Genomic DNA, 21,915 nt, shown 5'->3' with positions numbered 1-21,915 from the left:
CAACCTTAGGCTAAGGGTCTCTGATTGTGGTTTCCTGGCATACCAGGCAGCCATTCTAGAAGGCTTACTGGTGGTCAAAAGGAAGTTAAGTTGTCTCCGGATGAGTCCCTGTGTCTACATGTCTTTTTGCCTTCTTTTAACTGTGTTATGTGGGAGCCCCAGCTCTAAAGCCAGAGGTCTGAATCAAGGCCTTCTCAATATTTTCTCGTTTCTTTCTGCTGTAGTGCTTCAGATCTCACCATTATTGCTGTTCTCCTGGTTCTTCTCTAACGTTAGCTGTTGAGCCATTGCCTGCCTTCTAGCCCCATTCTTGCCCTCATTCCCCATTCTTAGTTTCCACATTGTAGTAGATAAGTGAAAAGTTAAATTGGATCATGTCACTCCCCCTGCCTCAGATGTCTGGAGGTGTCCCTCTGCTGACAAGAGAAAGCCCAAACTCACAAGCCCCCATACAACTTAGACTTATCCTATTTCATCTCCCTCTTATCCATGAATCCTGAGTTTGCTCCCCAGAAGGGCTCCATTGTGAGCTGTTAGCAGCAAGAGTCTTCCTCCTGGTGAATTTCTCTTAAGCTGATTTAGAACTTTCCTGTGAGAAACCCTCCAGATGTTGACCTTCCCCTCAGGCGGAGTTGATGGCCCTAGAATTGTGGGTGCCAGCACCGGCGACAGTGTTCTTGGCCCTGTGTTTCTTTGATTCTTTCCTTGTAGGTTGTTTCCATAGTGCTTGACACATAACTGGATGCTTAACTGGAGCTTGAATGAATGTGTGCAACCTGGTTGCTAATTAATTATTACACAGCTTATATTTGGACAGTACGCAGGTGTCCATTGTATTGGCAACAGCCTTGTAAATACAGTGGAGCAGTGTGTTAAAAGTGAAGCCTCTAAAATTTGCCTAAAGTTGGCTTCACATGGCCTCTTTCATGACTGTCTCAAAAGTAAAGGTGTGCAGTTGAAGCCACCAGGAATGCTTATTAAGGGGTCAGATGGTTGTCCTGTTGGCAGAAGAATGGCAACATGGCTAAGGGCCATAGTAGCTGGGTTCTGAGCATTCATGTGCCAGGCACGAGGGCCACTCTCCCTTTTGACTCTGTCAACCAAAATCCAACAGGTGATCTGGACTGAGTGGAGCCCAGACTGAGGCTGAGCTCTGGGTTTGCCTGATGAGTTGTGGTCTCTTCTTCCCTCCCTGTGCCCAGGCCACGTGCTGTATGCCGACATCAAGATGGAGAATGGGAAGTCCAAGGGGTGCGGTGTGGTTAAGTTTGAGTCGCCAGAGGTGGCTGAGAGAGCCTGCCGGATGATGAATGGGATGAAGCTGAGTGGCCGAGAGATTGATGTTCGAATCGATAGAAATGCTTAAGCAGTTGCCTTTTTTAAACATCGAGACCAGACCTCTGAATTTGTATTTTTTCTTGTTAACCATTTTAATTTGTTGGCTGGATGTATAAAGATGTTTAAAAAATTCAGTTGCTTTTTGGGGTAATTTGAATTACTTTTTTAATGACTGGGGTTCCATTTGACTGTTTGCATTGAGATTGCAATGTGCGCAATTTTTTTTGTAGTTGTGGCATCTTGTTGACATCGAATATGACTTTGATAATAAATACCAGTTCCTGAAAGCTGCTTGCTTTGCGTGTGTGTTGTGGGGCAACCAGAGCTGCTCAGTCTCCTTTCTACCCTTGGGTGACACTTCAGAAAAATCTCCTTACGCAAACCAAATCCTGAGTGAACCTCAGTCCCCCAGTGCTGGTATTGGAGCACTTGGCTGTCAGAAACATCCTGTCTCTCTCCGGGGTAGTTATTCTTGGGGCACAGATTCTGCGTGAGGCTGATTTCCAATTTGGTTTTTGTCTCAGTCAGCTTTGGCTGCTATAATAAACATTTGTTTCTCATAGTTGTGGAGGCTGGGAAGTCCAAGATCAAGGTGCTGGCAGATTCAGTGCCTACTCAGGAGCCAGTCCTGGTTCATCAATGGCACTTTCTAGCTGTAACCTCATATGGCAGAAGGGGCCAGGGGACCTTATAAGAGCATGAATCCCATTCATGAAGCCTCTGCCCCCATGACCTAATCGCTTCCCCAGAGGCCCTGTCTCTTAGTATCATGACATGGAGAGCATTAGGTTTCAACACAGGTTTTTTTCTGACCATATTTAATCATGTCAAGGTTCAGGCTGAACTTGATACTTGGACCCTATCAGAACTAAGTAATATTCCCCCCAAGGTATGACCTCATACATAGGTCCACTTGGGCTGGACAGCTGATTGTAGTCTGTGGGGAGCTGCAGCTGCTGCTTGTTATGTTGGATGTGAAGGGTTACAGAGGGTCTTCCCTTTCCAATCTGAGTGGCAGCTGACATGGGGTACCATCACAGGGACTCCCACCTCAAAGTCTAGCAAGGTGCCAAGCTCCCTTGCCACCTTCCCCTGATCCACTTTTCTCCTTCCTGGTCTCTGTGGTTGAGGGGGTGAGGCCTGGGAGAAGCGAGGTGACCCCAGAGATTCTTCTGAGTGTTTGATTGTGGCTGTAATGTGTGTGCCCATTAGAAGACAAGAAACCAGAATCGCTTTAAAGGAAGGGCTTTATGTGGTCTGTGTACGTGGTCAGACAGGACCCCAGGCAGTTCCGTGATGGCCACGCTGGGATGCTGGGCTGGTGTGTTGTTCTGGGTCCCCACACCAGCAGGCGTTATTGTTCCCGGGGCAGTGGTTGGTTCTCCAGAGGATCTGTTGAGGAAGAGTGACTTCTTCAGTGACCCTTGCCCCATAAGCAGATAGCCCCTGGGGGAATGGGATGAGACCTTACCCCTCTGAGGCAATGTATCCCTTCCAGTCCACCCAGAGTATCTACGTACCCCAGAAATCGACATCATCGTATACCTCTGTTTCCCTGGTGGAGAGCACAGTTGGGTCAGCAAGGGTCACCCTGACCCATGACAACCCCCACCCATCAGGGCCAGTACTCACAGGGGCAGGAGAGCTGTTCTGGGCACGTAGCCATCTGTGAAGAGAGAGCAGGGATGGTGAGTTCTCTCTTCCTGATGGTGACCCATCCTCCAGGGCTGCCTGGGTTGAGCTCACTCACACTTGCCCTTGGTGTCCCGGCATAGCATCTCCTCCTTGCTGGTGAACTCAATCACCTCCAAGATCTCCCCACGCCGAATTCCCAGATGCTTGCCACCCCCACGTCGTGTTTTGGCATTGGGGTCAATCATCATCCTAGTCAGAATCACGATCTCCCCCTCAAACTGGGGAGGAAGAGGTTAGTGTTTTCGCCTGTGCTGCCACCCAGAGACTCCCCGGCTGCTTTCTAAGGATGGAATTCACTGGGCCTTGGTCAACCGGAGCTGAGCCCAGCCCTCCCAGGACTCTTGCTTTGCGTGGGGTTCATACCTTGAACTTCTTCCGGAACTCCCGCTCAGCTTTCTCTGCCTTCCGGATCTGCTTCAGGGACTTTAGGTCCTCGGGTGGTGACTGCTGTTGCTGGGGCGCCTTCTTCCTGAGCCCCTCAAGGAATTGGGTGCTTGTGAGCAAGATGTGCTTCTGGGAGACACCCCTTTACTGTCCTCCCAGGGCTCAGCCCCGCCCTGCCCCACTCCCTTTGCCCTGTGGTACCTGGGCTCTGGGTCTTGTGGCCTCTTGGGGGATTGCTGGGTAGACAGCACTTCATCTGGGACAGTCAGAATGCCGACTTAGGGCAGGGCCCCTTGGTTTGGTCTTTTGACCTACTGGCTTGATCTTTCCTGTGTTAATTCTCATGACAGGGGGTAGGGGAGTGGGCAGTGGGGGCCCTCCCCTCCCCTTTCCCCAGGCCTTTCTCATGGGTTGTGAGTTCTCTTTCATTTTCTTAACTCCTATCACATGTTAGGTGTGGGAGAAACTGTTTATCCCTCATGTCAACTCTATTGATGACTGTCATCCCAACTTGCTCAGGATGAAGTAAGGGTTCAGAGAGGTAAGAGAGTCTGCCCAAGGTCACCCAGCTGTTAAAGGTAGAGGCAGGATTTATCTGTGAGCTTTTGATACTGTTTCACTCCTGCCTGGTAGAGGAGGTAAGGTTTTGGGAATTGTGATGTGGGTCAAAAAAATAAGGCAGGAAGAAAAAACCCATTTTCTAGAAAACAAAGGTCCACCTCTGGAAGGAGCTGTTGGGAGGGGTTTCTTGGGTTGGCTTGGCTGATAATGAGACTCTGGACTGTACAGGTCTCCTGGGTGAGGCAAATAGCCAGCTTTCCAGGTATGAGCCCTGCTCGCCCAGGGTCTGGCTTACAGTGAGACCCTCATGAACCCCAGGTGAGTGAAGGATCCAGAACCTGAAGCCACCAGCTTTTTGCAGTCCTTTCTGGATAACTGGACCTTTCAGGCCAGCAGAAGCTCCCCTCGGACTGCCTGATGGGTATTTGCATGGCACGCTCCCACCCCTCCAGGTGCTGTGCTGGATGGCCTCCACCCACCGTCCCCCCCCAGAACACTCCCTCTCAAGCTCCTCTTATCTCTCCCAGATATTCACTCAGCTGGGAGCTGGGAGTGGACTTGACTTCACCCTAGAGCCCCTACAAACCTGCCGCAGCTGGAGAGCTCAGGGCAGGGCAGACCCTGGTGTGCCCATGTCCCCAGCCTCCTGGCAGTGAGATCCTGAGCTATCTGCCCTCAGGTCCTGGGAAAGAACTGGGCCGGACCCCTCCAGAGGATCTGTTCAGGGAGCCTCTAGTGGAGCTGCCACTGCTCTGAGTGAGGCATGGGGGGGAAGCCCAGAGTTCCTTCCAGTTGGGGACAGACTTGAAAAAGGCAAAGCAGCCCTTGGGACAATCCATACCACCAGTGAGCTCTACTCAGTGTCTGGAGAAGGGAGAGGAGGTCTAGGGAAGCTCGTGGTATCTAATGGCGATCTCGAACAACTGGCATGAGATGGGGAGATGGTTGCCCAGTGTCTAGGATGGTGGGCAAAGGTAGGGATGTGCCCAGTCTGGGGTTGGGGGTGAGCCATGCCTGCAAGGCTGCTGGAAGTGGAGTGGCCAGAGGTACTCCTGCCACACATCCACATCCCCAAGCGTGGCCCGAGCCACAGATCCTCGCTGGGGCGGAAGCAGGAGGGGCCCTGTCAGGAAGCTCTTTGCTAATCCGGGTGTTGCAAGCAGCCCCTGGGGAAAGCCTAGGAGAAGCAGCAGGGGCCTGGGAAGGAGTAACAGCTGTTGAGGCAGCAGACTTTGAGGAGAGGGCTGGTGGGGAAGGAGCAATAGTATCCAAAAGGCACCCTTGCAGGAGACCCAAAGACAGGGCAGGGAAGCAGCCTGGGAGCAGAGGGCTGGGCTACCATGTACTGGCCGTGTGAGCTCTTGGGGCAAGTCACTTCTTGTGTCCTCTAGCTTCCACTTCTGTAGTATGGGCATGACCCCACCTCGGGGGTCGTGCACATTCTGGCAAAGTGCTGGCACAGGAGCCATTTTTGTTTGTACATGAGGTTGCTGAATGCATTATCCTCACAGCTACGGCTGAGTGGCCTCCGTTCTGCTCTCCAGGAGCAGAGGCTCAGAAGAAAAGAGAAGGGTCCAGAGTGCAGAGAGTTGCCTGGGACTGCAGACCCAGGGTCTGTCACAGCCTGTCTCCAGCCTGTGCCTCTGATCTCAGGCTCAAGTCCTACACGTCCCTCAGGCATCTCCTCCAAGACCACAGATCTAAGATGGGTCCTGATGCCTATCTTACTCTGTACCCAGGTGCAGGCTCAAAATTTGGGCCCCATCCCTGTCATGAACTCTCTTGCTCTTGTCCTTGGTGATACACCACCAAGTCCTCTTGCTCCTTTTTGCCTGATTCTTCCACTGCTCTCCATGTCTCCTGCCACCGCCCTGGGACACACCCCTGCCCTGCCATACCACACCATGGTCTGTCTGCTGGCCTCTGGGCTGCCCTTCCCCACCCTGTTCCACCCATCAGGAGCTGGCCTGACCTTTCTGAAATCAGGCGCACCTTTCTGCTCTCTCCCTGGCACTATCCTTTCAGTCCATCAAGGATATGGATTGTCACTGGGCCTCACACGGGCAACATGGCAGAAAATGCCCTTGTGATGTCTGTTCCCCAGGTGCCTTGGCAGACTGGTCTGGCTAAGGGCCAGGCCCTGTCACCAACATACCCCTGCCCTTGGTGCTGGGTCTGTAGTCATCTGTGGACTCCACGTCATCGTATAGCTCGTAGACTTCATCTGGGTTCCTGCAGTGGGGCGGGGGGGGGGTGTCTTATCTGAGATGAGGGCCTCTTCCAGCCCCATGACCTGTGCCCCTGCCCCCGACTCCCCACACTCACTGTGGGATGTCTGCAGGCTGTCGAACCTGGAAGCGGATCCCAGCAGAAGGGCTTCTTGGCAGAGCTGTGGAGAGAGGAGGGCAGCAGGGAGGGAGGTGGGCCCTGCCGGGGAACTTCTGCCCCCACTTTTTGCCTGGGCTGCCCTGACCCACCTGTGTCTGCTGCTGAGGTTCTCCAAAAGCTCTGGATGGTTCTGGGGCCCGGGGGCAGTGGGGGCTTGGCTGGAGGAGGACCCAGGCTGCTGATAGGGGGCAGAGGCCTCCGCCGGGGTGGATGGCCAGGTTTGAAGCCCAGCCTTGACCCAACACTGCGGGTGAGAGCTGATCTCTGCTGCCTGGCTCCAAACCCTGGGCTGAGCGGGAACCGAGAGCTAGAGCCCGCAACTGCTGTGGGCAGTGAGCTCTCTGAAACCGAGCCAGGAAGTGGGGGCTTTCTAGGGAGGTCACCGAGGAACTCAGCCTGTGGGAGCTTCTTGGGCAGAAGAGTGGCCTCAGGCTGCGAGAACTTGCGGGGGTGCCCCTGGCACTCGGGCTGCAGAAACTTCTGGGGGAGCAGGTTGAACTCAGGCTCTGAGGATGTCCTGGGGAGGCCACCCAGCTCAGGCTGTGGGGGCTTCTTGGAGAGCGCTTTGAATTCAGACTGCCTCGGCCTCTTGGGAAACACACTGACTTCGGGCTCTGAGGACGTCCTGGTGAGGTTGCCAAACTCAGGCTGCAGGGGCTTCTTGGGGAGGTCACTCAGCTGAGGCAGTGGGATCTTTCTGGGAAATGTACTGAAGTCTGGCTGCAAGGAGTGGGGGTGGGGCTCACTGGACTCGGGCCTTGAAGGGGGTGCCTGAGGGGCCTCAGTGAACTCGATCTGTGGCAGGGACTTCTTAGGGTGGCCGCTGACCTCAGAAAGCCCCTGCTTTCTGAGGTTTGCACTGACCTCAGGCTGCGGGGGCTTCTTGAGAAGGATACTGAAGTTGGGCTGTGAGGAGTGGGGGTGGGGCTCGCTACACTCAGGCTTTGAGGGGGGCGTTGGAGGGACCTCACTGGACTCAGGCTCCAGCAGGGACTTCTTAGGGAGGCCACTGACCTGAGGCTGTGGGGGCTTTCTGGGGACCACAGAGAACTCAGGCTGCGGGGGCCTCTTGGGAAAGGTACTGAACTCAGGCTGCAAGGGCTTCAGGGTAGCCTCATTGGGCTCTGGCTGCTGGAACTTCCTGGGGAACTTGGCTTCTGCAGAGGGTCTGGGGGTGTTGCTGAGCTCAGGCTGTGGGAGCTTCTGAGGGGCCTCCCCGACCTCAGGCTTCGGAGGCTTCCTGGGGAACAGAGTGGCCTCAAGTTGTGGGAACTTCTTGAACTTGAGTTCACTGGACTCAAGTTTGGAGGGCTTCTTGGGCAGATCAGTGAACTCGGGCTGCAGGGGCTTCTTGGAGTGCTCGCCTAGCTCAGGCTGCGGGAACTTTTTGAGGAGTTTGTTGAACTCAGGCTTTGGGGGTTTTTTGGGGTGTTCGCTGGTCTCAGACTGAGAGGCCTGGAACTTTGCTTGAAGGCTCCGAAAGTCCTGATGACTCCCCTAGGGGACACAGAGTCAGGCAGGGACTCATACATCCATGTGGAGAGATGGACGTGGGGACATGGGGACATGGTCACAGACACACACCACCTTTCCCTGACTCCTTTGCAGTCAGCTCCCCTTCCCCACCTTCTTCCCTTGGCCCTCTTCTCTGTGGGCTGAAGACGCCCATGCTTTTGTCTCCCGTGGGTCCCAGGCTCTGCTAAACTCCTACACTCTTCTGACCTCTCCACTTAGGCCTGGAATGTGTGCACCCAACCTTGCCCCACCCAGGACACAAGCTCCTGGTGCCCCGGCAGCCTGCTGCTCCCACAGCCCTCCCCTTCAGTCAGTGGAGCCTCCTCGAGCCCCTCCTTTCCTCCCCAGGCTTTTCTTTTTTCTTTTTTTTTTTTTTTTTTTTTGGCTTTTTAGGACCACATATGTGGCATATGGAAGTTCCCAGGAGTTGTAGATGCTGGCCTACACCACAGCCACAGCCACACGGGATCCGAGCCACATCTGCGACCCACACCACAGCTCACGGCAATGCTGGATCCCCAACCCACTGAGTGAGGCCGGGGCTCGAACCTGTATCCTCATGGATCCTAGTTGGGTTGGTTAACCGCTGAGCCATGAAGGGAACTCTAGGCTCTTCTTTCTTTTTTTTCTTTTTCTTTCTTTCTTTTTTTTTTTTTGTTTTTTTGTTTTTTTGAGGGCTGCACCTGCAGCATATGGAGGTTCCCAGGCTAGGGGTCAAATCGGAGCTGAAGCCTGCAGGCCTACACCACAGCCATGGCAACTCTGAATCCGAACTGCGTCTGCAACCTACACCACAGCTCTCAGCAAGGTCAGATCCTTAACCCACTGAGCAAGGCCAGGGATCGAACCTGCAACCTCAGGGTTCCTAGTCAGGTTGTTTGTGCTGCACCATGATGGGAACTCCAGGCCCTTCTTTTCTAATTTCAAAATACATTTGGAATCCAACCTCTTCTTAGCGCCTGCGCTACTGTCCTGGGCCAGAGGAAGCCGCCTGGGGGAGGCACCTTCCCCCGTGGCCTGAATTATTTAATAGGCTCCTCCTTGGTCTCCTGCCTGCCTCTGGCACCCCCATCCCTGGCCCGTCAGCTGACAGCAGCCAGAGGAGGCCTGTTAACCTTAAGTCAGTTTGTGCCCTTCTGCTCAAAATCGGGCAGAGTTCCTTCATTTCCCTGCAATAAAAGCTAAAGATGTCACGAAGGCCCGAATCTTAGATCCTACCTCCCCTATTTAGTCACTGCCTTAGCCTCCCTCCCCCCAGTCTCAGGCCCCTGCCTGGGACACTCCCCACCGCAAGGGCTTCCTCCTCCTCCTCCAGGTCTCTGCTCCCAAGTTCCTTATTAGAGAGGCCTTCCTCCCAGACCACTTGAGTTGAAAAAAAGAAACTCAGCACCCTCTTTCCCAGCACCCTCCATCCTCCCCAACCTGGCTTACTGTCCTCTTAGTAATTGCCATCCTCTATCATTCAATTTATTTTACTCAATAAATCGTGGAATGGAGTGACCTCAAGCTGTGGGAACTCCTTGGAAAATTCACTAGACTCAAGTTTGGAGGGCTTCTTGGGCAGATCAGTGAACTCGGGTTGCAGGGGTTTCTTGGGGTGCTTGACTGCTACGTTTGGGGTAGGTTTTTTTTTATTTTGGGAGGTACCTCTACTCCCCCTTCCCCCAGCGCCTGTGGAACACCACTGCCAAGAGGGCAGCAACTTGTCCCATGCGTTGCGGTCCTCCCAGTGCCTGGCACACAGTAAAGATGCTCAGGAACTCTTGAAATAAAGAACATTGAGGACACACAGAGACGGGCACATACTCAGCCACGTCCATTCAGACCATCACGTTCTCATGCAGACGCACACAGAGTAACCCTGAGAAGCCTGGAGGCAAATGTGGGCACAGGACCTCACTGTCCTAGATGCCGAGGACCAGCGGCAGGCCCCCTGGGCACAGGCGTGACCATGGCTGGCACACCAAGTCAGCTCCAGGTACTGTCTGGACCCACCTCTCACCACCAATCCCAAACACAGGAGACCCACAGGTAAGGCCAGGCCTGCTCTGACGGACAAATTCTCCCGGAGATGGCCCTGCCCCAGGCCCCCAAGCCTGGCTCCACCTGGGGTCTAGGAGCTTGGGGCAGGGGAAGGGCAGCACCTCTTGGACGTGGCTCCGCCTGCGCCTCACTGTCCCCCAGCCCAGAGAACAAAGATAGGTGGTGATTCCTGTCGGGAGGCCTTTCGTGAAAGCCCCCAACCCCGGCGGGTTGGGGCAAGGCTCCCTCTGTGACCCCCGGGGCCAGAGAAGTCCAAGTCAGCAGGTCATGCCTTGGGGGATGGCTGGGGAGCGGGGGTGGCCGGCAGCGGGTGCATGACCCACTTTGTCACCCACAGGAAGCCCTTCCTGCTTACCCTGGCTGCCTGTGACCAGGTTGCTGTTCATGCTGACCTGGGGGGTGGGGTGTTGTCTGGGCAGGCCCCCAGTTCCCCTTATAGTCACAGTCTCAGCGGGCCACAGGCCCCTCAGCGCCTGAGCTGTCCCAGAGGTGGGTCCTGACTCCTTCCCATTTCTGGCGTTCGTGTCAGTCATTCCCGCGCCCCGGACAGATCGTCTGCCCCTCTGCCGCCCCCGCTTTTGGAATGTGCCCGCCAGTGTCCACCTGTGGCATCCCTTGCCTCCAGCTGGCCAGTGGGGGACATTCCCAGGGCTTGGAGACTCACCATGGCTGCAGGTGGGTGACGGGCCACGGGGCAAGTGGGATCCAAGCCAGAGCCACCGCCCTCAGGAAGTGACTGCAGCTTCTGCTCCATGGGCCCCGGGCCCCACGGGGTGGGGTCTGCTGGCCAGGCGGGGAGGGCAGAGGAAGGAGAGGAGGCGGGGACAGCCTTGGCCCTTCCTCAGATCCCGTCCCCCTCCCTCCCACCCCATGCCCTGCTGTGTGCTGACTTCCCGACTCCCTGTGCCAGACCTTGAGGACCTTCTGCCAACAGAGGCAGGCCAAGGCCAAGTCCAGCCAGGGCCTCCGTCGGGGTGGGCGTGGGGGTGGGGGGCGGCCAGTTCTCCGTGGAGCAGGAACATGGTCAGCTCTGGGCTGGGAGAGCCAGCAGCCAAGCGAGTCTGCTGTGTGAGGCCCGCCTACTGACTCTTGTTGCCTCAATCCCCCTTCCTCATTTCAACACTTCCCTTTGGTCCAATTTGCAGCTCTGAGCAGGACTTCCTTGTTACGGGAGAGATGTAACACTGGCCGAGGGCCTGGCCAGGATGGCAGATTTGGTGGAGTTGGGGGGTGGGCGGTGTCCAAGGCCTTTCCTCTGGGAGAGGGAGGGAGTCTGAGGACCACCCCTAGGCTCCCAGAGGATAAGGGAGGGAGGACAATGGGGATGGTTGGGAGGCCAGCGAAGAGGGGGTGAAGGTGGGCAAGACCAGCCCTCTCAGGGTCAGGCCCCGCCAGACCAGGGTAACCCTGACAGCCATGCTCAGTGACTGGGGCTCAGAGAGAAAAGGAGGAAACACCCAAGGAGAAACTTCTATATTGGAGTCGCTAGAGGAGGATACAGAAAGACAGAAGCTGGAGTCTGTGGGTGGTTCAGTGGGTTAAGGATCTGGCGTTGTCACTGCAACAGCTCAGGTCACTGCTATGGCGTGGGTTTGATCCCTGGCCCTGGAACTCCCACATGCCGCAGGTGCAGCCAAAACAAACAAACAAAACCACCAGAAGACAGAAGCTCCCAGCAATTCTGACTTAATTGGCCTGGGGTGTGGCCTGAGTTAACACACCTTCAGGGTGATTCTAACGTGCAGCTGAGAAGCAAGACCCCCTTAAAGTGTAGGCTGTGCCTCAGGTCAGAGGTGGCACCTCACCTCGGATTCTGAAACATCCAGGGGGATGCCCATACTGCTGGTCCGAGGATCACATCTAGAGAAGCAAGAACAGAGAAGTTTCCAGAAGGATCCAGATGAGACAGGGACAGAGGCTGGATGTTGCATTCTTAGCAGATGCCCTTCATTCACCTGTGCCTCGAAAACCACAGGCAGCCACCTCTGCCAATATGTCTGCTTTAAGAGTACAGCTCAGGGGTTCTGGAGCCTCTGCAGCTATGTGTCCCTGTTCCTGCACCAACAGACATGCACCCTGGGTCACGTTCCCAGATGTGGGTTCCCCTCACATCTGGAACAGGAGGCTTGGGAGGCTGGGATGACAAGGTCTGGGTGCTGGAGCAGCTCAGCCTGTTTAACTTGAACCTACAGTTTCGGGTCACCCTGGCCCCTGGGGCAGCTGTGCAAGGTGGGTGGCGCTAGCGTGCACTCATTCATTCTCCCTTCAGACTGGCACTCCTGGGCGCCCTCTGCTGGGTGGAGCTGGGGCCCTAAGAGGACTCCGCTTTCAGGTATTCTGGAGTTGGGGTGGGGGACACTCTGTAGGGGTCATGGCTTGGTTGGCCAGAGGGAGGTCAGGGGCTTCAGGAGCCCAGAGGGGACAGTGGGAGCAGTAAGACTTCCCAGGCAAGCAGACAAAAGCTGGACATGAGTTGGGAGAGGGTGAGGGTTGGAAGGAGTTTTCAGAGTGACCCTGCTCCCTAGGCCTCAAGGTGATTTCAGCTTCTAGAGAAGGCAGTGAGGGGCCGAAGGGGGCCCATGGACCCACTGTACCTATAGGAGGGGCTGTGGCATCTACATGAGTGATGGGATTTGGGGGAGGTACCTGGACAAAGATGTTGGTTCTCTTGGTCTCTCTGGAAAGATCCTAATAGACTGGGAAGTGATGTTGCCTGGATCTGGGGGTGGCTGAGTGAGGGGCTCGATGGGGAGAACTCCTGGGGGCTGGGAATATCCTGGTACCCTGGAGATGGAACAACAGCCCTGTCCCTGGAGACACAGGAAAGGGTGGGCCTAGGGACATATTTCCAAGGGTGTCTAGGGTCCCTGGGAGCGTAGGAAGAGAAGAGAGTACCCTTTGGGCCTCGCTGCTTGGGTTTTCTCCTCAGTGGTACCCGTGCTCAGCTTCCATGGTGGTGCAGAAGCAGTGCGACTTGGAACTGGGCCTGGCTAGGCTGAAGGCTCCATCAGCTTACCCTCCTAGCCTCGCTTTCTCTATCTGTAAAGTGGGCCCTTGACCCACCTCCTTCCCAGGTTCTTGAGAGAGTCCCAGGCAGCCACAGGCTTGGTGGCTGGAGGGATATGAATGAACCACTTGCAAATGTTTCCCAAGCCTTCCACCACCCCTTCCTTTTTTTTTTTTTTTTTGGCCACGGCCTGCAGTGGCTTGATGTGGGATCTGGGTTCCCAGGCTAGGGACTGAACCCGGGCTGCAGTGGTGCAAGCGCTGAGTTCTAACCACCAGAACCACCAGGGACCTCCCATCTCCCCACACTTCTTTGGATCCTCACAAGAACTCATCATGCACATTATGACACCCATTTTAAGGACTAGGAAAGTGAGACGCAGAGAGGTTGAATCTTCCCCAGATCATACGGTTGTGGTTTCAAGGCTTCTGGCTGAGAAGGGGGGAACTCAAGGGGGGCCTGGAAGGGCTGGTGGAGTAGACACCTGGCCCGAGCCACCTGAGCCTCAGCTGCAACCCCATCGAGGACACCAAAGCCCTGAAGCCCCTTGTGCCCTTGTGAGGCCAAGGGCAGTGGGGCAGGCAGGCGGGCAGACTGGCCCCTTGGTCGAGGTGGGCCAGGTTCTAAGGGCTCCAAAACCTCCCTACTGCCCTTCCCAGGAGAATCTGAAGGGCTTTTGGAACTTGGAACTGTTGACCTTTGATGAGACATTACAGCTGCACTAGGAGCAGGTGTTTGAGCCATTATCCCAGTTCAGCTACCTGGACGGCTTTGATGCTGGGGACCCTGTCTGACTCTGAGTCTGAGGCCAACACACAGGGGAATGAGGATTCTGAGGACTGGGGGAGGATGGTGAGGGAGGGCAAGGAGGAGATGGGAGGGTGGTGTGGGAGGGATGGGGCCTGGGGACTCCACCCAGGGGGTGACTAGTGTCTTGTTGGCTGCAGATACTGAGGTTGAAGAGGTGGCAGATGACAACTCTGGTAGCTTGGAAGACGGAGGAGGTAAGAAGGGAAGCGGGAAGGGATGGGGACCTGGTCCTTGGGTTCTGGCTCATAGGATGTTTATGTTCCCTAGGAAAAGGAGGAGGAGGGAGATGGTTCAAGATGAGGGCCTTGTGGGCCATGAGAACAGGCTCCTCATCCAAAGAGCTGTGGGGAGCCATTGAAGGGTACCAGGTAGGGGAGGGGCACAAATGGAAGAGACCCCTGATTCCAGGGGTGTTGCAGACTGGGGGAAGGGCAAGAGAGGTTGCCTCCTGTGCTCCAGGACTAGGCGAGGGTTGAGGCCTGGGCTAAGGGATCGCAGGGCTGGAAGGGGGCAAGATGCACAAGGTATAACTACGTCTTGAAGGATGACTGCCAACAAGATGTCAGACTTCCAGACTCAGGAGGCTTTGACCCATGGGGTTCTGGTGACAGCAGTATGGTACTAGATTTTGAACCCTGGCCCCAGCCTGACTTCTTAAGAAGGAAAGGAAGAAAAAAACCTATTTGTCAGAAGGGTGTGCAGGAAGGGAGCCCAGGCTCTCCAGGGCTGGCCTTGACTCACCCTTCTCAGGGCTAGGGCAGGGGGAGAAGCGGAAGTGGGCAACCAGAGGGAGTCAGGGGAGGACAGCAAGAAGGATGATGATGAGGCCTGAGCCCTGGGCTGCCATGGAATGTCCAGATCTGGGGACCCTGCCACCTCCCTGAGAGTCAGCATTGTCCTGAGGATCTGGGAAGCTCCATCTGGGCCAGCTTCCCAGCCTGTGCCCCCAACTCCTGGGACTTTTAAAATAAAACCAGAAACCTCCATCTCCTCTGATTTCTGGAAGTGAAGGAACAAGATAGAGAGCCACCTACAGCTATCCTAGTGTTGAAGTGACAGGGGAAGTGGGACATAGGTAGGTTGTCAGGGGAGACCTGCCCCCTCCCCCGGTTGGGTGTGCCCCAGGACGGCTCGATTGACTCACTACGCATTGCAGGGGCAAGGGACCCAGACACAGCACAGGCTGGCTCAACTGCCTCCTTTATTGTTCCCCCATCCCGGCCATCTCAAGGCTCCCCCGACCCCACCGAAAATTACAAAACTACCCACTCTCCCCACCCCCCAACGCAGCGGGGTTCAGAGCGGCGAGAATACTGGACACTCCCCCTCTGACAGCAGCGGCGACACCTGGCGCGCAAGCGGGGCCGGGTCTGGGTGGGGCAGAGGGGTCGCCTGAGCCTCGGCCCCGCCTCTCGCCCCAGGGGCCCCGCCCTCCCCACACGCGCGCTCCCGGGCCTTACCCGCCGGCGCGTCGGGGCGCGGCTGCCCCGGCGCGGGGGCCGCGGGGCGGTGGTCTTCCAGGTGTAGTGTCATGGCGGCCCGCGAGGCCGTGGAGAAGGCGCACTGCATGCAGGAGTAGCGGCCGCGCGTGTGCTCCCACAAGATGCGGCTCGGGGCCGCGTGCCCTGCGGGCAGGCGGGATCTGGTCAGCCCCCGGCCCTGGGCGAGGGCGGGTCGGACCTTTCCCCGCCTCCCCATCAGCTCCCGGGCGCCCGGGGCCTGCCCTGGCCTGGCTGATCCGTTTTTCCTGGGCGTCTCCCCAGGTATTTGAGGGCATTAAACTTGATTTATTCGCGTCCCCTTCTCCCATCCTCTGAACCAACGTAGGGAGGAAAGACTCGGGAACCGGGCGCGAGTTTTACACGGAAACGCCGGCGCAGATGAAGGAGCAGGGGCCGTAATTTTCAAAGCAAAATCCTGTATTTCAGGGGTGACATTTCCGGCCACCTGGAAAAGGGTTGGGCACCGCTGCCTCCTAACATCCCTTAGGCCCCGCAGGGCGCAGGAAAGAAATCCCCTACACCCTCCCGCGTGGTCACCTGCACGCACCTGAGGGCGCGTCGGAGCCGCCCTGGGGTCTTCGCGGGCTGCCGCCTGCACCTGCAATAAATGGGCGGGTCAAGGTCAGAAGTCAGAATGAGCCCTGCCCACCCTTCAGGCGGCCCTGCACCCACACTCACCTTGGCTTTTTTTCCACACGGCGGCGCTGGAGGCGGGCGGCCCGGGAGCGGCGGCCAGGAAGGGGCGCAGGCGTGGGGGACTCAGGCCAAAGGGCGCGGGGTTCAAGTAGGGCAGGAAGGGCCCGGTAGGGGCAGGGGCAGGGGCAGGGGTCGTGAACGGCTCGAGCAACGGGAACTGCAGTCCCGGCGCCGACGCAGCGTCGGACTCCGGGGGGCGCTCCGGCACTGGCGGCTCCTTGTCGAGGGCGGGGGGTGGTGGCGGGGCTGGGCTCTGCGCATGCTCGGCGCAAACATGCAGATGCTTGAAGAGCGAGCGATGCGTGCGGAAGCGCAGGAGGCAGTTCTCACACCTGGGGGCGGCGGAGGGTTGGGCTGGGTCTCCAGGGAGACAAGGGAGCCTGGGCCCAAAAATAATAGATTCCCCCATCTGTGGGGGAGGAGTCTGCCCTAAGCGTCCTCCTACTGGGTCGCGATTCCCCCGGGTCAGAGGCCGGGGAAGATGAGGAAGGAGTCTCAATTTTCACTTAGGTGATCAGTTCTCCTCTTGGGAGGTAGAAGGACAGGGCAGAGGGGCTCCTGTATGTCTGTCCCCCCTTCTAAGCTCCGCCCTCCCGATCCCTGGAACTTGCTCTAGCAACCAGTCTCTCTTCTGGGCAGGTAAGGTAAGGGTTAGGCTTGCCCTAGGTTACCTCCACCTCCCGACCCAGCCCCCTTGATGAAGGGAGAAAAGCCTGGAGCCCAGGTAGTGGCTGAAAAAATCAGCGGTGGGGGGAACTGCGTGGGGCCTGGTCACCAACCACCAGCAGAGGTCTGGGTGGACAGAGTCTCACTTGAAGTAGCGATTGGGTTTGTAGTGCAGCTTGCCGTGTGCCACCAGCTCCTGCATGCTGGGGAAAGTCTCAGTGCAGCTCAGGGCAGAACAGCGGAAGAGCTTGCCTGGCAGGGCAGGGATGAAGGATAGGAGTGGAGAGGAGTGGCCAAGACTAGTCAGGAGGCTCTGCCTGCCTGCTGCCCTAACCTGACTCCCCACCACCTACCCTGGCCCTACCTTCCAGGGACTGTGTGGGTGGGCAGTGGGTACGCAGATGCTGTGCCAGGTCTCGAACGCTGGGGAAACTCAGACAGCAGCCAGGGCTGGAGCAGGGTATCTGCTTCCCTGCAGGATGCACAAAAAGGAGGGGTTGTCACTGTCCCTTTTCCATCCATGCTGTCCAGGGCATTTATGGGACTGGAATTACCCTATGGTTTCTTACTGGGGCCTTTACCCTCTGCCTCCCCCACTAGTGGGTAGGGCCTAAACTGCCAGAGGGTAGGAGCTGAGTTGCCTGGCTCCTCACTGTATCCACAGCCTGGCATACATTTGGTGCTCAGTGACTGGCGATTCCCTCTAGATGGGCCCCAAGTCTGGAGATATTCTGTATTCTTCACTCCTATTGTTCCAGGAGTGATTCCCCCAGAAGGCTTCTACACAGGTCACCTGGTGGTGGGCGTCGTCTGGGAGGCCGCAGGTCCTCACTCTTTCCGGAGACAGTGCTGATCGGGCCAACGCTGGGTCCAGGGCCAGGATGGCCACTGTCTGGGGCTGGGGAGGCACGCTGCTGGGTCCCTCCAGACCCTCCACGTTCCCACACCGGGGGTGTGGCTGCCTGGTCAGAGGCTGGCTCCTCCCCCATGGAAGAGGAGGTGGCTACAGCAGCCATAACTGGGGACAGCACCTCCTTGTCGGTCTCACTGGAGCTGGACTCTGCAGTGGCCGGCATGTCTGGGCTGGGCCCTGAGGGTTCCTCCTCCTGGTGGAAGGAAGAGGTGGGGAGAACCCCTCTGGGCCCAGGGTCTGCTTGGGCCAGCCAGGGGCACCCCTCCACCCCACCAAGACCACTAGGCATTCCTGAAGCAGCCAATGTCCCAGAGACATCACCCAGTCAGCCGCCATCCTAAGGAGTCACCATAAATGGAGGGCAGGGGGTGAGGGTGGATTTGGCTCCTGCCTCCTGTGCCCCCATTCTCTGGGAGGGAGCCAAGTTGTCCCAAATGTATAAGGGGGTACCTGTTCAGGAATCACCCATATGAAAGAAGCATGCCTTAGACCCTAACCTGGAAAGGTGGGAGGCCCGCCCAGGGGAAGGGAGTGGAGAAAGATGGGGCTCTGAACAGGGTGCGACTAAGAAGATGCTGGAGGGACCACAAAAGGCCAAGTAGATTTTTGAGGAAGGAAATATATCTATCAGCCGGGCTCGAGATATGCAGGTGAACTGGAGGTGCTGGGCTGGGGGGGGGGGGGCGACTGTATAAAGATCAGGGGCGGTGCCCGAGAGCTGTGGGCGTGGCCCAGTAGAAGCCAGACCCGGAAGTAGGGGGTAGGGTGCGCCCCTAGTGACAGCCAGCGGCGAGCGAGTGCCCGGATGTGGGGGCGGGGTCGGCCGTAGGCTGTGAGCGCTACCGGGCGGCTTCCCGCCAGTCCCCGCTGGCTCGCCGCGTCCGCGTCCCCGTCGCCGCGCTCACCATCCTCGCCCCGATTCTGCCTCCTGTTCCCTCGGCTCCGACAGCTCCAGCTAAAGCTGCACTGATTCCTTCGGTGGCCGCAGGCTCGTGCTCACGTCAGCGCCATTTTTCCGCCTTCCAGATCTCGCGAGAACGGGGGCGGGGCCTGCTGGCTGTGCCCTGCGAGGGGGCGGGGCCTGACACCCGGGTTTTCCTTTGAAAGCCGAAGTAGGGCCGGCGTGGATTTGCAAGCCGAGGACGGTTCTATCGGGCAGATTTAGCACAGTCTGTGCGCAGAGATATGGGATTAAAAGCTTCCTGGGCCTCAGTTTTCTCTGCAAAATGAGCATCTTCATTCTCTCACGTACCGTCACCATACCTCGAAGGGGGATAAAAAACGGTTTTCTTTTTCAAAGATGTCGTGTTTGGTGAGCCGCCTCTTCGTAAGGAAATTGACAGTGGCCGTCAAATTTTTCAGTGCGCTTAGTTCTGAAGTTGGAATGGGTCCGTTGAGATAGCCAAGGACGGGAAGCAAGCTAACCGTCCTCAGGAAGACGTATGGAGAGCCCTGGATGTACTGGTGTGGAATGAATCACCTAACCCAAACTCCATTCCTTGAGTGCCTACAGTTTGCTAGGCACTGGGGACCCAAAAATGAACAGAACAGACCAACATCCCAGTTACCAGGGGCCGCTCACGTTTTAATATGGGGAAACAATGAATCAACAAATGCAGAAAACCATCTTATATTAAGGAAACACCTTCATATAGAAAGGAAAACCCCCCAGAAGGTTGTGTGTCAAGCTTCTCTGTGAGGTGACATCTGAGCTGTCACCTGATGGTCAAAAAAGAGTGAGCCAGTAGAAGGTCTGGGGACCATAGCGCTCTGAAAAGAATGGAAAGCTGGTGCATGTGGCTTGAGTTGGGGAGGAACAAATCTTGTCTTTTTCAAGAAACAGTGAGGCTATCAGCGCATTGCTGGAGCAGAGTGGAGGCAGCGAGTGGAGGTCAGAAAATGGACAGGAGTTCCATCGTGGCTTAGTGGTTAATGAACGCAACTAGTATTCATGAAGACGCAGGTTCGATCCCTGGCCTTGCTCAGTGGGCTAGGGATCCAACGTTGCCCTGAGCTACGGTGTAGGTTGCAGACATGGCTTGGATCCTGTGTGGCTGTGGCCAGCGGCTAGAGCGCCGATTAGACCCCTAGCCTGGGAACTTCCATATGCTGCAGGTGCAGCCCTAAGAAGCAAAAATAAATAAATAAATAAATAACAGGAAAGAAAATGGACATGGACAAGGTGCAAGGAGGGTCATGAAGGGCCCTTGCGAACTGTAGAAAGAGGAATGTGGTCTATATTCTAGGCATGAATTTTTTTTTTTTTTTTTTTTTTTTTTTGTCTTTTTGCTATTTCTTGGGCCGCTCTCGCAGCATATGGAGGTTCCCAGGCTAGGGGTCCAATCGGAGCTGTAGCTGCCAGCCTACGCCAGAGCCACAGCAACGCAGGATCCGAGCCGCATCTGCAACCTACACCACAGCTCACGGCAATGCCGGATCATTAACCCACTGAGCAAGGGCAGGGATCGAACCCGCAACCTCATGGTTCCTAGTCGGATTCGTTAACCACTGGGCCACGACGGAACTCCTAAGCATGAATTTTTAACACCATCTAATTACCCATTGTCATTTGGAGGATGGGTCATTGTGGGACAATAAAGTGGATCTTTGATCTCTGATGTCTGTAATACATTATTTAACTGTTCAGGAAGTGTTTGTTGAGTTCTAGGCAAGTGTAGCCTTTATGAATATTGTGTTTCTGTCTATGTACGTAGGATGTATCTACTTTTTTGCTTTTTTTTTTTTTTTTTTTTTTTGTCTTTTTAGGTCCACACCCACGGCATATAGAGGTTCCTAGGCTGGGGTCTAATCAGAGCTACGGCTGGCAGCCATGGCCACAGCCACAGCCACAGCAACTTGGGATCCAAACCACGTCTGCGACTTACACCACAGCTCATGGCAACGCTGGATTCTTAACCCACTGAGCAAGGCCAGGGATTGAACCTGAGTCCTCATGGATGCTAGTCAGATTTGTTTCTGCTGAGCCAAGATGGGAACTCCAAAAAAACCTTTTCTTTTGATTATCATTAATATGGTTAAAAATCATTAATTTAAAAAACAATTTTGATGCAGGGTGGAGGAGTGTGTGTGTGTGTGTGCGCGGGTTTTGGGGGGGAGGTTGTTGCAATCTGGGGAAGGGTGGGGTAAGGTTTCAGAAAGGACAGGGAACCAGGAAAGGGAGAGGTGGGGCCGGACTTTAGAAATTTTGTAAGAGCAAACAGGATGTTGCTGAGTGGGGGTGGGGGGCAAGGTGACTGAGGTTTGCAGTCTGAAGATGCTCTAACCTAGATGTGAGAGGCTGTCTGTTAGAAGATATCAAACCCACTCCCATCCCCAGTGCCCTGCCCAAACCACACCCCATCTGTGTTGCCGGAAAGGTCCTACTTCCTGCAAATGGGGTGCCTGCTCCCACAGTGGGGCCACAAGGCTGTACCCTAAAGTGCCAGGAGGTGGGCAGCCAGCATGTTGAGTTCTAGGGCAGAGAAGGGAGACAGAAGCCCTCATTCCTCTTCAGCATCAGGAAATCCTCAGCTGATGAAGTTGTGGTTCCTGCAGTTCTCCAGCAGTCTCTCCTCCAACAGGGGTCTTGCAGAGAGAGACACACAGTGGTGGCTGGGCAGTGGAGGAGCAAAAATCAGATACGGAGGGAACCGGGGACGTAGAAGGGAATGGTTAAATGCTTTTGTATAATGGTTGGCTAATAAAACGGCTCTCGGGACCTAGTTGTAAAAACTGGGGCTTTTTTTCCAGCCATGCACAGCTTCCCAGGAAGGTACAAGTCCTGCAGAAGGCTCTGCTGACTAGTCTTTCTTTGATGCCTTTTCTTCTGTCCTCCAGTTGGGTGGGAGTCCTCCCATCACAGTGTAGGTTACTGTGTGTGGTATTTGCCATTGAAATCTGCTGAGACTGCCCCTTTTCCTCCTTCGTGGTTCCTCTAGCAATGCCCATACCTCTCTGCATTCCCCCCTCCTCCCCGCTCCAGCCCATCCCTTTTCTGGCTCAGTCCTGACCCCACCAATCTGGCTGCATCTCTCCCAGAGTGGCTGCTCTTTGTGGGGCTGAGCACAGAAGGGGTCAGGATCCTTAGGCTCAGACCTAAGGTTCCAGCTGCACCTGCAGGGAGGTTTGAAATGCTCAGATTCCAGCTCTGGTTTGGAGACAGCTGGGGGGATCAGGAGACAGCTGGAGGGCACTGGTAGCCAAGCTGATCCCCTTCACCACGACAAGAAGTGCAGAAAGCCAAGGTCTTGGAGTGTCAGAACCAGTCCTGAGCCCAGGTGAGTGAGGGCTAGGAAAACACAGCAATGGGGTAGGGACCAGAGGGGATTCAGGGTGGATCCAGGGGGCCATGTGGGACCTGCCTCCATCCTCAAGGCCCAGTTGGGTCCCAGCTGAGT

At 56.0% G+C, this 21,915-nt stretch overlaps 3 protein-coding genes across 28 annotated transcripts in view; 1 reads left to right on the top strand and 2 right to left on the bottom strand.

The window, feature by feature from the left end:
* The window catches only part of HNRNPM (heterogeneous nuclear ribonucleoprotein M), a 45,065-nt gene extending 43,440 nt beyond the window's left edge, over window positions 1–1,625 (top strand). For 14 of the 18 annotated variants that reach the window (XM_005654753.4, XM_085009243.1, XM_085009238.1 and 11 more), the window contains one exon: window positions 1,203–1,625. In XM_005654753.4, coding sequence (XP_005654810.2) covers window positions 1,203–1,366 — 164 coding nt within the window. In that variant the 3' untranslated portion in view covers window positions 1,367–1,625. 18 annotated transcript variants of the gene reach the window in all.
* A 791-nt stretch (window positions 1,626–2,416) lies between these two features.
* Window positions 2,417–16,148, bottom strand: PRAM1 (PML-RARA regulated adaptor molecule 1). Of its 7 annotated transcripts, XM_085013056.1 has the most exons (13): window positions 15,922–16,148; window positions 15,791–15,841; window positions 15,202–15,366; window positions 11,730–11,784; window positions 6,456–7,863; window positions 6,304–6,367; window positions 6,134–6,210; window positions 3,619–3,673; window positions 3,397–3,502; window positions 3,089–3,251; window positions 2,971–3,004; window positions 2,859–2,893; window positions 2,568–2,730 (listed from the first exon to the last, which is right to left on the bottom strand). In XM_085013056.1, exons 4-13 carry the CDS (start codon window positions 11,760–11,762, stop codon window positions 2,693–2,695), a joined length of 2,013 nt encoding a protein of 670 aa, XP_084869182.1. In that variant the 5' UTR covers window positions 11,763–11,784; window positions 15,202–15,366; window positions 15,791–15,841; window positions 15,922–16,148; the 3' UTR covers window positions 2,568–2,692. The 7 variants fall into 7 exon arrangements, 4 of the variants coding, with proteins under 4 accessions (XP_084869181.1, XP_084869182.1, XP_020939547.1 ...); XR_002341671.2 differs by lacking the exons at window positions 11,730–11,784; window positions 15,202–15,366; window positions 15,791–15,841; window positions 15,922–16,148 and adding an exon at window positions 10,589–10,699 and having other exon boundaries at window positions 3,397–3,510; XM_021083888.2 differs by lacking the exons at window positions 11,730–11,784; window positions 15,202–15,366; window positions 15,791–15,841; window positions 15,922–16,148 and adding an exon at window positions 10,589–10,699.
* ZNF414 (zinc finger protein 414) lies at window positions 12,360–18,549 on the bottom strand. Of its 3 annotated transcripts, none has more exons than XM_021083890.2 (8): window positions 18,424–18,549; window positions 17,399–17,711; window positions 16,970–17,077; window positions 16,752–16,857; window positions 15,922–16,271; window positions 15,791–15,841; window positions 15,202–15,366; window positions 12,360–12,708 (listed from the first exon to the last, which is right to left on the bottom strand). In XM_021083890.2, exons 1-8 carry the CDS (start codon window positions 18,424–18,426, stop codon window positions 12,464–12,466), a joined length of 1,341 nt encoding a protein of 446 aa, XP_020939549.1. In that variant the 5' UTR covers window positions 18,427–18,549; the 3' UTR covers window positions 12,360–12,463. The 3 variants fall into 3 exon arrangements, with proteins under 3 accessions (XP_020939549.1, XP_020939550.1, XP_084869186.1); XM_021083891.2 differs by lacking the exon at window positions 12,360–12,708 and adding an exon at window positions 14,923–15,111; XM_085013060.1 differs by lacking the exon at window positions 12,360–12,708 and having other exon boundaries at window positions 14,923–15,366.
* Between the last annotated feature and the right edge of the window lie 3,366 nt (window positions 18,550–21,915).

Source organism: Sus scrofa, chromosome 2 (genome assembly GCF_054392235.1).
Source record: "Sus scrofa isolate SSC_HxYL_T2T_F1_AM1 chromosome 2, Sscrofa_HxYL_maternal_Yorkshire_Landrace_v2.0, whole genome shotgun sequence".
Lineage (NCBI taxonomy): Eukaryota > Metazoa > Chordata > Mammalia > Artiodactyla > Suidae > Sus > Sus scrofa.
Note: the sequence above shows the minus strand (reverse complement) of the source record. Positions and strands in the feature narration are given on the sequence as shown.